The following is a 16872-nucleotide window of genomic DNA, read 5'->3' as shown; positions in this document are numbered from 1 at the left end:
TTCAAATCCTTTTAAATCTGTATCTGCTGCGTGGAAGGCAAGATCTTAAAGGTTTGACATAAGGTGAGGTAGTGGGATTTTTATGGCTATTTCACATCTTTTTCCTATGACTAGAAATCTGGGTTGCCTGCCTTAGCAGCTTCCTCTGCATCCTCTTTTCTTTCTGTGGCTAGAAAGCAAGATATGAAATTCTTCCCCAACTTTTATTTCTATAGAGGCAGCCTGGAGATGAGCTGCAGTGCTTGTGCTAACTGATGTCAAATTTCAAATGCTCACCTGTGATTACCCAAACCAGTAAATTAAGGATATCACCAGCAATGCCTTCAGACAAGTACTGACTTTTTGAAGCTGCCAAACAATGGCTGCTAACTAAAATCTCTGGGCAATACCACAAAGAATGAAGTCTGTATAGTAATTAAAAATACGATGTTGTCACCCCCACAGAAATTAATTACTCAGTAGTAAAATCTGCAACATGATTAAATTAAGTGGAAAGTAGTTCCAAGATTGTTTATTACCATTGAGAAACATGAATGTTGAGTCCTTCAAATTCTCTTGCTCAGTAATCGCAGTTCTCTTCCCCTCCTTGGAAATCTTCTAAGCCATTCATTTCCTTTTAATTTTGCTCAGGCGCTTAAGAACATAAAGAGTTAATGCCCTTGTAATGGTCATTTGTACATAAAGTTGTAATTATTTATTTTCTCATTTGTACCATATCAAGGCTTTGTACAATGTTTTAAGTTTTGTTTTCAAATTATTTTGTATTTTATTTTTATAAACTGGTTCTAAATAAAATACTCATTCAGCATGCAAAACTTCAATTCTGGTGGTGTTTGTATAATTGATTTATTTATAAAAGCTTCACTTGATTTTTTTCCCAGTATTTTTTTAGTATTGTAACCCTGTACTTTAAATGGAGAAAGTGCTTTGATAGTGATTTTTTTCTGTTATAAAAAAGCAAAAACCAAGCATCTCTTGGTGCTACAGGAACATGAGTCAGATGCTGATATTGCAAGTCAGACTGATTGGATCGATGGAAGTTTTACTGATTTAATATGTTCATGTTTTGTGTATTAATAAGAATAGAGAAACTCAACTGGTGTCCTTGTAAACCTCCCTATTTGCTCCTTCTGTTATCCATACTGGCTGTATTCAGCCAAACAATAAATGATCATCACAGCCAGATCAGATCAATTTTAGTAACAATATAATGGATTCTAGCCTTGTTATTCTGAAAAGCTGGCTCCTGCTACTTTTTAATCCCTCCCGAGTTGAAATTCCTTGTTTAGTCAGAGGCCACCAGAATTTATTTTTCTGGAGACGATCAGATGTCTGGATGTAGTCACTGAGCTTTTAGAGCCTCGAGGAGACCTGTTGTCCCCTGTGCAATATGCTGAAGTGGGAGATAGCAGAGAAATTAACAAACAGAAGTTACTGAATCTGAGCAGTATGTGCTATGTGGAAATGCAGAGTTAACCTACCAGTTGCTCTCGTTCCCTCCAAGATATTTCTTTCTAGTAAAAATAGCGTATAATATACCATATGAATTTGTATTTGTGGCTTATGTGCCTGCATGTTTTAGTCCTTAAATGCTGTGGAAAATACTGCCTGCTCTTTGTGCAGCAGAACGAGGCTTTTAGGGAAGTCCAGAAGATTTGGAGAAAATTCCCTGGATCCCTTGCTCAGCATTATCACCATGACACCTTTATGTAAGGCAAATTGAAAGCCAGCTCTGCCCCTGTTCAAATCATTGGCAGTATTTTCAGTAAGCTTCATGACCACGTCATTAGCTCTTGTCATTGTATAAATAGCTCCAACTGCTTTACATGACAGGAAACAAATTGGGAATTAATTTACTCAGTAGCATTCCAAGAAAACGATGTTTCATCTTCTGTTAAGAGCAGTCAGAAATTTAATGGCATGCTTCTGAATGGTGTGTGCTTTTTATGCTCCAAACAGAACCATCATTTGATCACAGAAAGAGCATATGAAGAAACAGCTATTTTTATATATATATATGCTCTCTCTATATATAATGCTAATAGAATAGCATTAATTTGAAGATGAAAATAGCAAATTTGCACACTGTACTGGTGACAGGTATCTTATTTTAAATACTTAAATGTGGATCATAACAGAAATGGAGGTGTGATTTTGATCTGGCTCCACCAATATACATTAGCAGTACAACTGATGGGGGGGGGGGGGGGGGAAGCAAGATTGAAATAAAGATGCTGTGGCAGATTGATGTTGGGGTCTGGTAGTTGTCTGGCCACCAAACTGTCTTTTAGCATTGTCTGGCTTGTCATCTTCATTCATACAGGAGATCCAACCTGCCCACTCTGTTCTTGGCATCTTGCTGTGCTTCTCTGCACTTGTACTGTAGCTGCCTCTCATTTAAACTTGTACTCGAATATTAGAGAGCCTTGTAGCGTACACAAGTCAGCTCTCCCTAGAAATGCTGTAGTAAGTGACATTCATGAATTCGCAACTGGAGAAAGAATTGAAACACTAAAAGCCAGACAGGTAGGAACTGGCTGTTGCAACCCGGACAAGCTCAAACTGCTGCCCAAAAGGACCAGGTAAACTTCAGATCACATTTCGCTCATCTACCTGGAATGTCACAGTAGCGTTAATTGGCTTCGGCCATCAGAACACAAATTAAGAGTGTCTTCTGCAGTTACAGCAAACAGTGCTCTAGAGAGCCCATCTGTACTAATGGAGAGAGAAATAATGCTTCCAACACGTTAATTTAGAAGGCTTTTAACAACATTGACTCAATAACCAGATTTAGAAGGATTAGTTCTTTCCCATTTTTAAAACCAGCACCATCTCCTTTTGTTAAGGTAGACCTGAAAATGAGAACTGCCTTTACTTCAAGGCATTAATCCCAATTAACAATGTGCTGTACATGTTTTAATTCTTTGAGGTATTTGCATATTTTACACCATCTATAATACTGAAGGGAAACACTGACAACGTGACCACCCTGTGTTCACAGGGTGAACCAGGCAGCAGCTGTCTGGTTTTGAGGCACCTGTGTCTCTTTTACAGAAGACAGCTCTGCCAAAGCTGACTGCTGAAATGACGTATCTCACCCTATGATTACATGTTCCTATGCTGCTAGGAGAGGGACAATTGGGTTACAATCCTCTGTACCATTTGTAGCTGCTGAAGTCTGGCAGCAGGAATGCTTGTGCCAAATGACTGGAAAACTAGAGGCAGCTAGTCATTGCTATAGGCCAAATCTATCCATAGAGCTTTAATACTGGTGAAAATACTTAAAGAGGAGGATCTGCATGATTTTTCAGGTCATCAGACAAAGTTGCAGAGGGTTTTTGTTTCCTCTCCAGTATGGGCACAGGACATAGAAACACAGCACCTCTGCTAATTTTGAATTGTGCGAAGCAGAGTACTAGATCAGTGTTAAACATACCAGGCTTAAGCACGCCTCAAGAATAGCGGCAGCAATCACCCTTCTCCTGTCTAAATGTGAAAAGGAGATTTTTTCACATTAGGATTAAATGATTCCTTCGTGCTTTTTTCAGAGTTGATACTTAACAGGTTACTTTTTGCTCCAACTCTTGTCTTTATTCTTCCTTGATACGTAGTTAAGAGAATGGAAGATTCTACTCATCTCTCCAACAGGTAAAGATGAAAGCTTCATAAACTATGCAGAAGCATTTGGTCTGTCTGGAACAAAGTCAGCTGCTGCCTCCTGACATTTGTTTAACAGCAACTCTAGCTTCCATTTAACGTAAAACAATGCAGAAACTTCTTTGGTTTCTATATTTCAAATGTTTTGACATTGATTCCAGAAGGCTTTTGAAATCTGGTGAAGATACAGCCTGCTTATAAACCATATGGGGAAAAGTTATTCCATGTCAAAACCAGGCATTGCTCATCAATTGCTATTTTTTGCTGTATTTCTCTATTTTAACCATGTGAGAAGAAAGAGCCTACCCTGCTAATAAAGCAAAGTGCCTCTGAGGGAAAGGTGCATTTGACAAGCTGGGAATGAACTACAGCCAACTGGAACGATGCTGTATGAATTCTGAGGAGCACATTCATGAATAACAGCTCAGTCCTAAAACGTTCCTAGAGTAAGCACAGATTTCAACCTCCTCCTGCGATGCCTTGCACAGCTCAGACTTAAAAGAAAAACCAAAAGAACTACCCAACATTATAATTACTAGAAAAAGCAAGTACTTAGAGTTAACAACTTTTGAGGTTTGTTTAATCAAAAAATGAAGCAACTTGTGTAAGACAGCTCCTGACCATCAGTAACCATAGTGTTACTTTTTACCCTACTCTCATGCCTTTTATTTTTGAAAAGGTCACATTAAACAAAGGATGATACAGACAAGAGTCTTAGTCAAAATAAATGTTTTTTGTTTGGTTGGTTTCTTTAGAGAGTAAGAGGATAAAGAAAACAGAATTAAAATTAGCCAGCTTCAACAGAGTTAACAAACAGGAGACTGGAAATTAGTGTTTAATGCCACCTACAGTGAAATGTTTCCCACTGGGAAAAATGTGGGAGGCAAGTCCATTTTGCTCCTTCAAAGTCACAGGCCGGAGCAGAACATACAACAGCACCTAACAGCACAGTCACTTTACATATATTCAAGTTCTTACATATCTGCAAAGCAGAAGTAGTAGCAGCCATTTGGATGTTCTTTCTTAATGGTTCTCAGGGGGGGCCTGGGAAACTCGGAAGGACCTGGTTCTTGTGACATGGAGCTGGAGCTGCAGCTGCTGCTTCTGCTGCTGCTTCCAGCCACTTGCGCTCTACCTCTCCCCTCAGCAGGAGAGACCTGGGGGGATCCTGGGCTCAGGTACCCGGCTGTGGTTTGAGTAGAGGTGGTGGCATACGTGGTGGGGCCAGTGTTGTTTTTCACATAGACGTTTTTGATAGCAACAAGTGTATGTGCCATGATGCTGAGGCTGTTACTCAGATCTTGCATGCCTTGCTGCAGCAGCCGAAGATTGTGGTTGACACTGTCAAAACCAGACTGGATCACCTGCATCTGGTTCTGTTGAATCTGCACCAGGTCCTCTTCAGTTATTTCATTTTGGTCTGCCTGGGACCTGCCTTTTGTTTTGGCTTTTACTTTCCCAGAGGAACCACTGCCTGATGTCCCCAGAAAAGATAGCTGTTCTTGGCTAGGTGGAACCACTGCCATGTCCTCAGAGCTTTCTTCTGGCTCTACCACCTTCACTACTATTTCTTCTTTGAGGTTCATCTTCTCAAGACTGGATTGATGAGATGGGCCAGGATCATCATTAAACCCTAGAGGAGAGGGAGGATAAGGAAAAGCAAACAAGAGACAGTGAGAAACTTCATGACCTCTGTGGTCAGTGAAATGTGTTCTCGTCCACTAAGCACTAACATTAGTACTTGTAAGAATGAGATATGTGGTGAAGGGGTTAACGAGGTGTGGTAGCTGCAACACCCTGATGCAGGCAGAGACCGCTTGGCCCTTAATGCTGCCTCAGGTGGGTTGAAGAGGGAGTGCTGCTAGTGTTTCATGGTTCTGTTCATTGCACAAGACCCATAGCCTTTGAGCAGCCTGACTGAAACGCTCATTATTCCTCATTTACATACAACGAATATACCAAAGGTCCTCTCCAACCCAAACATTCTACAAAGTGAGAAAGTGGCTTCTCCCCCCCAACTTCTGTGGCAGCAGCAACATGTAATTTGACAACAGTCTCACCTCCACTTCTCTCAAAAGTATAAATTTGACATTGAACTCTACCTCCAAGGCAGAGAATGAGAACATGACCTGATTGTGCAGACAAGTTGGTGGGCTTTCTCCTCTCTCCTCCCCAAAGCAGGGATGCCTCTTTGGTAAAATCTGACCCTCCCAATACATTGGATGATACCCGTACTTAATGAATTACCAAGGAGTTTTTCCATATGAGCTCAATTAATTGTTGGTTACCTTTGGATTTTAGCACTAATGCAGTAAGTGAATTTATCAACAGCAATTCCCAATCTGTATTTCTGTTGCTTCAGTAAACCTGTTTGTGAATCTGTAATTGTGAAAGTTCTTTCTGAACGTGACCAGACGCACAAGTGTCAAACTGGTCAAGATCAGAAATCAAGCCTGGCTGCATCCAGCTCCTCCGATCCCTGAGGACTGGCTGGAACACAAGAGGGTTGATTTTCTGCCAAATTTCTATACTCTGAACACAACAGTCCCCAAAACAAGATGCTGCAACTCGCACTGTATTATCTTTGATGCTTTTAGAATATTACCTCAATAAATGGGAAGAAAACCATAAAGACGCATTCACCAGCTAACCATGTATTTGCATGCTACAGATCCCTTACCAGCCCCACCACAGAAGCTGAGTTTTAGGTTCCAAGAGGCAAAGTTCAGCTTGCAAGCTCATTTCAAGCTCTATCTGCACGTGGTAACCAGTAACAGCACTTACAAAGCACTGCAATTGCAAGAAACCCCGTGGTACCGGAGCCGATCCTTTCAGCTCACTAATGCAACGTCTCTCTGGTACACACGAAGTTATGTTCTCGCAGCACTCTCTACTGCCTACACCTGCACGCCGGCACGGCTTTTTGTGTTTGCAAGAGTAAATACGTGAACACAGGCGGCTGGATCTAATGCTTCATAGACGGGCATCTACCACGAGACAGAGTTTACTCCTAGGGGCTGTTCTGATGCACCCTTATGACCCACAGCACGAAACCTCCGCGCTCTGTGCGCGCACGTGTACGTTTCGCACTTCAAAGAGAGAAGGCAGTGACCCAAAGCAGGCTGCTACCCGCATCCCGCGGCGCGCACGCACTGAGCTCCCAGCCCGCTCCGCTCAGCGCCGTCCCTCCCTGGAGACCGGGAATCGGCTGTTGGGGCTCCCGCAGGGAAGGCACCGCGGAGGGGGCCGGTCCCTCACTCACCCATCTCCCCCACGACGGCGCCGGGCAGCTCCAGCGTGTCGATGCCACCCACGATGGGCACGGCCTCGGCGGGCAGCAGGGAGCCGTAGGCGCGGTGGTGGTGGTGGTGGTGACGGCGGGCGGGCTGCGCGGCGGCGGGGGGCATCTCCTCAGGGGCCAGGAGGAGGCCGAGGGCAGGGGGAGCAGGCGGCCCGCAGCCCTGCGAGAGGCGGCACAGCTTGCTGCGGTCGCGGCGCTTCAGGTCCCGCCAGCGCTTCTTCAGGTCCTCCACGTCGCGGGGACAAGCGGCCACCGGGTTCACCTTGTGCCGGATCAGCTCCCACACCTTCCGCTTCTGGCCCGGGGAGGCGCGACCGGGCCCCGCCGCAAACAGCAGCTGCTCGTGCTTCAGCACCTGCTCGATCAGCACCTCCGTCTCCGCCTCGTTGAAATTCGCCTTGCGCCGCTTCGGCGACTCCTCGGCCATCCTCCGCCAAAGGGGGCCGGGCCGGACCCCGCCCGGCAACGGCGGGAGGGCGCGGAGCCGCGGCGGGGGATGGCACCGCCGCCCCGGCCCCGGGCAGGGGCCGCCGCCGTTAGGCCGGGCCCCGAGCCCTGCCGGGGAAGCAAATACCGCGCATGAGAGGAAAAGACGCGCCCGGGCCGGCGCAGGCGCCCCGTGCCCCGCGTGTTGACATGGGGAGGGGGCCCGGCCCCGCGCCCGGCCCGCCCCTGCCCGCCTCCCCGCCGGGAGCCCCGCCACCGCCCGCCCGCGCCGGGGAGAGGAGGGTGGGGACGGGACGGCACGGGCCCGCCCCGCCGCGGGTTGTGCGCGTGCTCGGCGGCGGCGGGAGCCGGGAATGGCGGCGGTGTTGGAGCTGCTGCTGCGGGAGGAGGTGGCGGTCGCTGCCGTGGTGCGGTGGCTCCTGCACGGCCCCGGCCACCGCCCAGCTGAGGTAACGCGCCGCGGGTCGTGTCGTCCGCTCGGCCTTCCAGCCCCCCGCCCGCCCTGCCTTCCTCCCTCCCTCCGCGGGGCCGTGCGGGAAAGTTTGTCTGCTCCGGCCCTGGGGGCGGCCGCTCCGCGCTGCCGGGAGGGGCGAGTCCCGCGTGGGACAAACCGGGGCCCGGTGGGCGGCCGGGACACGGGGCCGAGCTCCGTCTGTAGTGGCGGGCGGGCTCTGAGCAGCGCGGCGGGAAGGCGAGGCGGCCGGCGGCAGCCGGTCACATCCCTGGGGCCGAGCTCGGCGGCGCTCGGGGCGGGCGGCAGCGGTAGGGGGGGGGAGCTGGCGGTCGCTGCTTGGGAAGCGTGGCGCGAAGGCGGTGCCGGGGCCTCTGGGCTCGTGTGACAGGGGAGACCGCGGGCAGCGGAGGGCAGCGGGTGTCCGAGGAAGGCGGGGACACGGTGGGCGGCGCTTCCCGCGGCTCTGGAGGGGAAGGTCCCGGAGAGAGACGGGGGAGCCGGGGCGCGGCTCAGTCCGGAGCGCTCGGTGCAAACGCTACCGCGGCTCCCGGCCCGCGGCTGGTGCCGCCTGTGTGTTGGGGAGGGTCTGTCAGCGCTGGGAGACGGTTCTCGTGGGGTTTGCAGGCTGCGCTTTCTGATGGGGTAGGGCTGGAGAGCTTGGGTTCCTGCGGTAATAAGAGTGCTTGTGTTTCACCGACAGCCATAGAATGGTTTGCTTTGGAAGCGAGCTTAAAGATCATTTAGTTCCAGCCCCCTGTCACAGGCAGGGACACCTTCCGCTAGCCTGTAGTAAAGCATATTATGCTTAAGCCCCTCAGAGCATGTTACATAGTGATCAAAAGCAAAACTCGCTGCTGTCACCCACGTGAGTTACTACTCACTTATCGCTGTCATCCTGAACTTGTGCGGGAAGAAGGGACCAGCGTTTTAAGTTGCCTTAAACTGTGACTTGCAGGAGCAGGCCTGTGGAGGTTTATGAAGCCTGAGCCACTGCCAGCTCAGGTGACACTGCGCTGGGGAGGGGTGTGAAGGATAAAAGGCTTGCAGGAAACTTGGTGGCTGCTGACAGGTCGCTGTTATCTGGCCATGGAGGAGCCAGACTTCTGTTAACTTGCACAGAGAAGATGAGTGAAAGCAGATTGTGCTCTGGAAAGTCAGCTGCAGAAACTCCTGACCTTGTGCATAGCACAGATGCAGTTGGTATTGTGCCTCTGTGCTAAGGGAGACAGGCTTTAGCAGGGCCTGTTGCGATAGGATGAGGCGTGATGGTTTTAAATTAAAAGAGGGAAGATTCAGCCTGAACCTGAGGAAATAATTCTTTACAATGAGGGTGGTAAAATCCTGGCACAGGTTGCCCAGGGGGGTGGTAGATGTGCCATCCCTGGAGACATTCAAGGCCAGGCTGGATGTGGCTCTGAGCACCTGATCTAGTTGAAGAGAAGGCTGCATGGAGACCTCATAGCAGCCTCCCAGTATCGGAAAGGGGCTTATAAGGATGCTGGGGAGGGACTCTTCATTAGGGACTGTAGTGATAGGACAAGGGGTAACGGGTTAAAACTTAAACAGGGGAAGTTTAGATTGGATATAAGGAGGAAGTTCTTTACTGCAAGGGAGGTGAGGCACTGGAATGGGTTGCCCAGGGAAGTTGTGAATGCTCCATCCCTGGTGGTGTTGAAGGCCAGGTTGGACAGAGCCTTGGGTGACATGGTTTAGTGTGAGGTGTCCCTGGCCATGGCAGGGGGTTGGATCTGGATGATCTTAAGGTCCTTTCCAACCCTAACTATTCTGTGATTCTATGTACCTCCTCATTTCAGGGTTTTGGACTAGATGGCCTTTGAGGGTCTCTTCCAAACGCAACTGTTCTATGATTTTATGATTCTAAACTCAGGGGGGCACCCCAGGAAATCGCACATTGCATTTTGCTCTAGCTTTCATGGCAGTTTTGTACTAGAGCTGGTAAGGAGTTGGGTTTTCCCATACCTTTGTGGATTGTGTTCTGACCTGTCTTTTTTCATGGGGTGATGGAATGCTAAAGCAGTGAGCCTTGGCTGTTCAGCTTGTTATCCAGGTGATGTTGGTGACTTCTGCTTCTCCAGGAAGCTGAATTGATCTCATTCTGTCACATGTGAATTTCAGCATAGGTGTCGAGGATTGTAGGAGTCTAGTCATGGCCACACTGTCACTGCCTGGTTTCATTGAAAAACGTCCTTCAGAAATAGCATTTGCTTTCTTGACTTTGCATCTAGTGGAGGTGTGAGCACAAATAAACCGGAATATGTCTGCAATTGCTTCAGTATTAGTAAGGAATACGTTGCTGCCTGTGAGAGCTGCTTCTTGTAAATGTTGCTGAATCTAACTTTGAGAAAAGAGAGACCTGGTGCAGTGTTAGAAACAAGAGAAGTTGTACCCAGTATGCAAAACTTTGAACTATGCATGTAACATGAGGTCTTTTTTGTCTGGATATACCCTTTAAGATCACCGCCAGCTGTTTAGATTTTAAATGTGTTGAGTTTGTGTTTTGGTTTGGGTTTTAAGTTTCATAAGTATAAACTTCAGGTACCTTAAAGTTGCACCGTCTCTGTTTTGACCTCTGTGAGGTCTCATGGGAGCAAAATAATTTAATTGAAGTGGAAGAGCAGCTTTGGTCTTGTGTTTGGTACTGCAGGAGTCAAAGTACTTGAATGATTGTTGTTGCAGCACCCCTCTGTGGAAGCAGGTGGCATTCCTAAAGAATCAGGGGATGGACAAGTTGCAAATTTTAGCTTTTTCTGTTGGAATTAGCTGCTTCAGTCTTTGAAACGCTGGTTTAGAGGTGCCAGTTGTTCCAGTTTTCACTGGCCATAGCTTCAGTAAGTATTAGTGATGTTTCCATGGAACAGTTCCACTGTTTCCCAGTCAGAGACCAAAGTGAATGACTCCCTCTGAAAACTTCTGACAAAATGGCTTGTGTGGAGACTGAGCTTCAGATCTGTGAGCAGTGCTAGCGTCCCTTGAATTTCAGTGACCTGCTTTGACAAGTCAGGTTGTTTTTTTACTGGGTATTGCAGTCCCACAGTTACTACTGTGGGCACATGGACAAAAGGGGTCGGGCAGCTTCTTTATGTTAATGCTTTGTCCTCTTCCCTTGCAGGAGAACCACATCCATGAGAAGCTCATATCTCTTAGTTTGCTTCAGAAAGACTTTGTGCCTTTTCTGCTAAATTTTTTAAGGGAGCAGACCAGCCAGATCCTGACTAATGGACCCTCTACTCCTGCTAAAACTCCTAATTCCAAGGCCCATGGAAGCCAAAGGACAGGATCAGAAAGAAGGGCAGGCCATGCCACCAGCAGCCGTGTGCAGCTCTTTTCCCAAAGCACTTCGGTAACCACCTGCACCACAGATACCAGCTTTTCTCCTGCTGTGGCATCCAGCAGCTCCTCTTCTTTTTCTGGGTCAAGCCTGTCCAGCCCGTGTGGTGACTTCCCTAGCATGGTCTCCAGCAGCAGCCCAAGCTTTGGGTACAGCCCTCTGCTTAACCATGGTGAGAAGCGGTCATCTCAGAAGGCCAGCTTGGGCAGCTTCCTCACAGCCACACCTGAAGCCCTGCCAGCGAGACGAGGCCGAAGGAGAGGCAGCAGCTCAGTCAGTGCCTCTGGCCGTCCAGTAGCTCGGGATCTGGGGCACTGCCTTACTGAAGAGGAAGATGGAAAGAGTGACGGTGCATCGTGGAGCTTAGGGAGAAGGAAGCGGAGTGAAGTGCCTCCTGTTTCTGTCAGATCCCCAGCCAGCCAGCTAAATCTTAACAACTTGGAGGAGTTTCCACCCATGGGTGCTGCCTCTGGCTGGACAAAGTAAGAGCAAGTCTGCCTTGCTGCCTCCTTCAGGTTGTGCTGCAGGTTACTGTTCCTTGAGTAGCTTATCCTGTTATGTGTGTCCAGAGGGAAGATGCTGTAATAAACACCACTCAGGGCTGGCTGTTGAGCTCCTTGGTCAGCTACTTTGTCACGGTTGCCATGAGGGGAATATCACTTCAGTGGGTAGTTGGGTTTCCACTTTGTGAACTCACCCAAAATGCCTCTGTAGCCTGTCACTTGTGATGCTGCCTGCAGCTTGCTGGAGCACAGACCAGCTGATAGGAAGCTGAGCACAACTTTGTCCTTGCATGTTCTAACAAGTCAACATTATCTTGGCTCTTCACATTTCTTGTTTAACACAATAGCAATTGCTAATGAAGAGCAATTTTGGAAGGCTCTTCAGCTTTACTGATACTAGCAGAAAAGCTTTCAGATTGACGTTCTGTGGTTTCTGGTAATAGATATTAGGGTGCAGCTTTGTTTCTGTTGTGCGATCATGGACAGAATCTCTTTGGTCTGCAGCAAGCTTTGGTCTCCCTGGTGACTTTGGCTAAGCTTTGGCTTAGCTTCCAGGCAGCTGTGTACCTGTTGCCTCAGTCCTTTTTGAGATTTTACTCTTTAAAATCCTCATTACCAAATGCAAGGCTTTCATGTCAGCCTGTTTGCTTCATGCATGAGGCACTGGGCTCTGAGAGTAGGGCTTTCTAGCTGGACGTGCAGAATTGCAGCTGAAAATTTATAGGTCTGTGTGTCTGTACAGCAGGTGCAGATGCTGGGTCTAGATAATGCTGTGGCCAAGGGAGATAAGGTTTGTTTCCAGCATAAGCAGTAAGTCTTTCTTCCCCAAGTGCACTATGTCCGACTAGGATAAAGAGTGAGGAAATAGGTCACCGAGTGTTAGGAAGTCAACACTACAGCGATTTTGAGAGCACCAAAGCAACCAATACGTAGCAACCAGCATTTCCTTGAGAAGTGTAATGCTTTATGTTCCTGTATCTCAGTTCCAGTGTGTCTCTTACTGCATTACAGATCCTCTTCCAGAAAGACAAATATAGGCAGTATATGCAAGAAGAATGGGTTTCCCTAAACTTAAAAGGGTCTATGGTAGCTGAGGAGCCTTTACTCTTCTGATAGACAGTGGCAGCTTGATGTTTGGCTTTAGGGTTTTTTTCTTGTATTTTTCTTTCTTGTGGTCTTGTTAGAAACTGCAGGTGAGTTAGTTTCTTATGAAAACTGAGTGGCATATTGTGTCCTCTCAAAGAAGTCTGGAGGAGTTCTGTGGCAGTGTTACCTGTTCTGTGGCTTGCAGCAAGATCAGCAGGCTGCTCGTAGCAGTCTGTAGTTCCATGACTTTTTCTTCAGTGACCACACTAAAGTCAACAAATAGACACACAGGTTAGAAGTTCAATATTGAGACTCCATATCTGTTTTGTTTTAGCATCAGGCTCTTCTGGAAGAGTTGCATGCATATCTTTCTGGAGACCTAATGTTTTTGTTGTTGGTTAGCTTGATTTCAGTGGAATTGTTTCTCACTTTTTCAGCAAAAGCAAACCGTCAAGGCGAATCAACCCAACTCCTGTAAGTGCTGAGCGCCCCCTCTCAAAACCAAAGATGTGCTTTACTTCTACACCTGTCAGCCAGTCTCCAGCTGCTCGGTTTTCATCTGGGACAAGCATTGAGGCCTTTACTGCTGTCCAGGAAGGAAACCTTACGTCTATGATAAGCAACAGCCTTCAAGAGGAGAGGGAGATGCTGAAGAAAGAACGGTATGGTCTGAGCAGGGTGGTGATAGCTTGTGTTGATTCTTAATTATTTTGTCTTACGGTCAGAGTGGAGATGACCAGAAGAATATCCAAAATAGATATTGGGGACCTTAAACTATAATTTGCCTAAAACCCAAGTGTGATTCTGGTATCAGACTAGGATATTAATGCAGTTAACTCATGTTTGTAATTTTAGAGGGGTGCTGACTCTGGAACCGTGACCCTCACTGTATCTTCAGGGATTTAGTCAGTCCTCACTGCTCTTGTAAGATTGCCTGTTCATGGGCTTGCACACGTGACTATCTCCTGTGCAGCTTTCCTTAGGTTGCACAGGCAAAGCAAGTGTTTTTGAGCTGCTGTAATTAGGCTGTGTTTGAAGATTGTGCATGTGATGGAAATCATAGTCTGGTCTGCAGAAAATGGGTTAATGATGGAAATGTTGGGAAAGTGTTAATGATTTTGCAGGTTAGGCAGGCTAACAAAAGCTTGCAGTCAGAGAAAGCAAGGTGTGGGTAGGGTAAGATTCTGTTTTAAAAGTTACTACTGCAGTTATCTACTGAAAATTATATTTACGGGGAGATGAGGTGAATTCTAGCTTCTAATTTTGTCTGCTGTTCGGTCACTGTGTGGCTTTCGTCCTCTGTGAATGATTATCACTGTTAGTCTGTGAGGACTGATACTTTAGGATAAAAAATGCAAAGCATAGTAGCAAAGAAACTGTTGTTTGTAGCTTGTCAGAACTGTTGCTCTTCTTTGTAAATTTTGTTCTTGAGGAAACTCCTCAGGACATGTGGGTGGAATTCTTTTCCTGCTCAGCCTCGAAGTTCACTTCAGTGGGTCCAGAACGGGATGAAACAGACCCAGTAGAGTCTCACAAGTTATTGTTTGTACCTAACCTGCAACAGACTGCTCAGGATTCAAACCTGCCTCTCTGGACTTAAGTGAAGTACCTATTGCAGTCTGAATTCTACCTGAATTCTCCCACTTAATCCATATAAATGAAAGTTGGTGAAATAGCAGCATGTGAGCTGGGTCTTGCCTGTGAGGTGTTCTCATCTGACTCATCGTGCTTGAGAGCTGGGAGATGCTGTTGTGTCCTCAGAGGTGCTGGTGAAGTGAGGTACAAAACTAGCACAGCCCTCAGCCAACTGGATTGCTTTGGGCAAGGTCAAAAGGTGAAATTCGTGCTGAGGCAGATGACAGTACTGAGGCAGAAGTGAAGCAGAGTCTAACTGCATTACCGAAGTCTTACCTTGATAGGTTTACAAAGTCCTTAATAAATAATTTTTTTCAGTTCTGTCAGTCAGGTGCTTATGTTCATTGTAAGGGAAATGTTACTAAATAACCTTTTTACACCCATTTTGGGACTAATTCATTCTTCATTCCAGCAGTTCCACTAGAGATACGCCAATAGAAAAAGTTCTTTGCTGCAGTTAAAAACGTATCTGTCTTCCCCTTTTAAAGATTGTAATTTTGAGACAGTGGTAAGAAGTGGTATGATGATCCAAGTGCTGGGTGTTCCACTGGAATCTTTAACAATCATTTGATATTGCTGTTACTGGCTTTTTTCCTGCTTCTCTGCAGGCTGTGTTTTGGATGTCCTCTGTAGGTATCTTTTCTAACAATATCTCTGTATTTAACTGAGTGATCATTGTTGATTTAGAATCCAGCAATTAGTTTGTTCCTTCTGTTGTTTAACTTGTGTCAGTACGGGATTTAATCAGTTGTGGCATTGCCTTTCCGCTTAGTGGTATTGGATCTTCTCAGGGCATCATTAACTTAGAAATAAATACCTCTGAAGGTTTGGATGTGAACCATGTTTTCATAGATTTTGTAAAGTGTCTAGCTGTTGTATGTTAGGACCTGGTCTCTAATAGATTCCATGTCCTTAACAAATAGCAGTTTAGATGAGAAGCAGTAACATTGGTTAGTTAGATAATTTGGTCAAAGTGACACTGTTTTAGCAGAGTTTGAATTTAAATGCCATTCTTTTGAGTCTTTTGATTGTTAGCCCCAAGATCCTTTCTCATTACTGAAAGATGAGTTAAATTACTATCATGCTAAAAGCAGCTTTAGATAGTGTAAGTAACATGGATAGTTATTGCAGGAATTCCTTCTTGCTAAGCTGCAAGGGAAAGACCTCTTCTGGCCACGTGGCTGCTGTGTGTCATCCTCAGTTACATGGTATGTTGCTGCTCTTGAATTTCAGATGCAAGTTGCAGCACCAGGCATCTTCTCCTGCAGGGATATCTCTTGATCCTGGTACTCCTACTAAGCCTAGCTACACTCGCAGTGCTAGCCTTCCTGCTGAAAGCCATCTGGTGACCTGTGCAGATGCTACTAAAGTTTCCTGCAAGAAACAATTGGAGTGTCTGGCACAGCTCTATTCCTCATGTATAGCAGGTAAAGATCCAGAAGATGTGAGACTGACCTTTCTTTGAGCTTTGAACTTGCATGTGTACTGGGAGGGGGATGAGAAGTGTAAGTTGCGGGACAGTTACAGTGTACAAACAACATCTGGAAAAATAAACTAAGCCAATACAGCCATTAGAATAAATGGATACTAGGTAAAAGTTTAGGGAAGGAGGTGAACCTGATTCAGTACTCTGAGCTGCAGTAGGCTGAAGTTGTATGGTCCTCTCTGAACCCAGATCCTTCCCTAACACGTCTTTCCTATAATACCCGTACTGATTTATACTGTGGCTGTGTGGGGGGATGGAGTTCTTTGCTGGCTGTACAATAAAGTAGGTATTTATCTTTTCAGCTTTATTTATTAAAGCAGGTCAATATTGAATACACACCTTTAGTATCTCATTTCCTCTCTTACAGAAAACCTGGTACCAAATATTTTTCTGGAGCTCTTTTTTGTTCTGCAGCTTTTGACATCTAAAGGCACTTCTACTGCAGAAGATGGGGATAGTGACCTTGAACTCAATGAAAGAGGTAAAGGTAAGCAGTAGTATTGAGGGGAAAGAATGTTACTTCCATGGCGTGATAATGTGATACAGAGCAGTTCCCTTTAGCTTGGACAGTTCGTCTTAAATTCCATAAAAGTGCCTTCTGACCACTAGGACTCATCTGAGATGCTGACAAAAATCATGTACGTATGGGAAGTGCTTCCACAATATAATAGAGTGGGGTTGTAGGTGGTTTGTATCTGATTTTCTGTGATGGTGTCAGATTGCTGTAGCTTCTTGTTAATGCTGACTTTCAGAGAGAAGGATGGATATGCTAAAGTCTCTCCTCCACTGGTCCTTGCATCTCAAAAGTGCTGTTGAGCTGTTATGAGCTGTTTAAATTTAAGGTTGGATTAGGAGTGCACAGGATACGTCCATATAGATGTGTATTTGTTGAGGGTTTTTTTGGTCAAATTCAGACTTAAGTTTGATGCAGTGAGTGCTTTATGGATATAAAAA

The 16872-nt window shown here is 46.3% G+C and overlaps 2 protein-coding genes across 4 annotated transcripts in view; one reads left to right on the top strand and one right to left on the bottom strand.

Annotated features, from left to right (window-relative positions):
• Nucleotides 1-4211: 4211 nt before the first annotated feature.
• On the bottom strand, nucleotides 4212-7443 carry LOC133273814 (uncharacterized). Its single transcript, XM_061462391.1, has 2 exons — nucleotides 6920-7443; nucleotides 4212-5290 (listed from the first exon to the last, which is right to left on the bottom strand). The coding sequence occupies exons 1-2, from the start codon at nucleotides 7383-7385 to the stop codon at nucleotides 4632-4634; spliced, it is 1125 nt and encodes a 374-aa protein (XP_061318375.1). The 5' UTR covers nucleotides 7386-7443; the 3' UTR covers nucleotides 4212-4631.
• A 77-nt stretch (nucleotides 7444-7520) lies between these two features.
• The window catches only part of CDAN1 (codanin 1), a 30243-nt gene continuing 20891 nt past the window's right edge, over nucleotides 7521-16872 (top strand). The window contains exons 1-5 of one of the 3 annotated variants that reach the window (XM_061462389.1): nucleotides 7631-7854; nucleotides 10990-11690; nucleotides 13235-13459; nucleotides 15666-15859; nucleotides 16286-16405. In XM_061462389.1, coding sequence (XP_061318373.1) covers nucleotides 7759-7854; nucleotides 10990-11690; nucleotides 13235-13459; nucleotides 15666-15859; nucleotides 16286-16405 — 1336 coding nt within the window. In that variant the 5' untranslated portion in view covers nucleotides 7631-7758. Of the gene's footprint in view, nucleotides 7855-10989; nucleotides 11691-13234; nucleotides 13460-15665; nucleotides 15860-16285; nucleotides 16406-16872 lie in introns of all 3 variants that reach the window. The other 2 variants (XM_061462388.1, XM_061462390.1) reach the window with 2 other exon arrangements.

The sequence above is a fragment of the Pezoporus flaviventris genome, unplaced genomic scaffold (assembly GCF_033815535.1).
Source record: "Pezoporus flaviventris isolate CSIRO_AGI_PZ_B2104156 unplaced genomic scaffold, CSIRO_AGI_Pfla_v1 ptg000035l, whole genome shotgun sequence".
In the NCBI taxonomy this organism is placed as follows: domain Eukaryota; kingdom Metazoa; phylum Chordata; class Aves; order Psittaciformes; family Psittacidae; genus Pezoporus; species Pezoporus flaviventris.
Note: the sequence above shows the minus strand (reverse complement) of the source record. Positions and strands in the feature narration are given on the sequence as shown.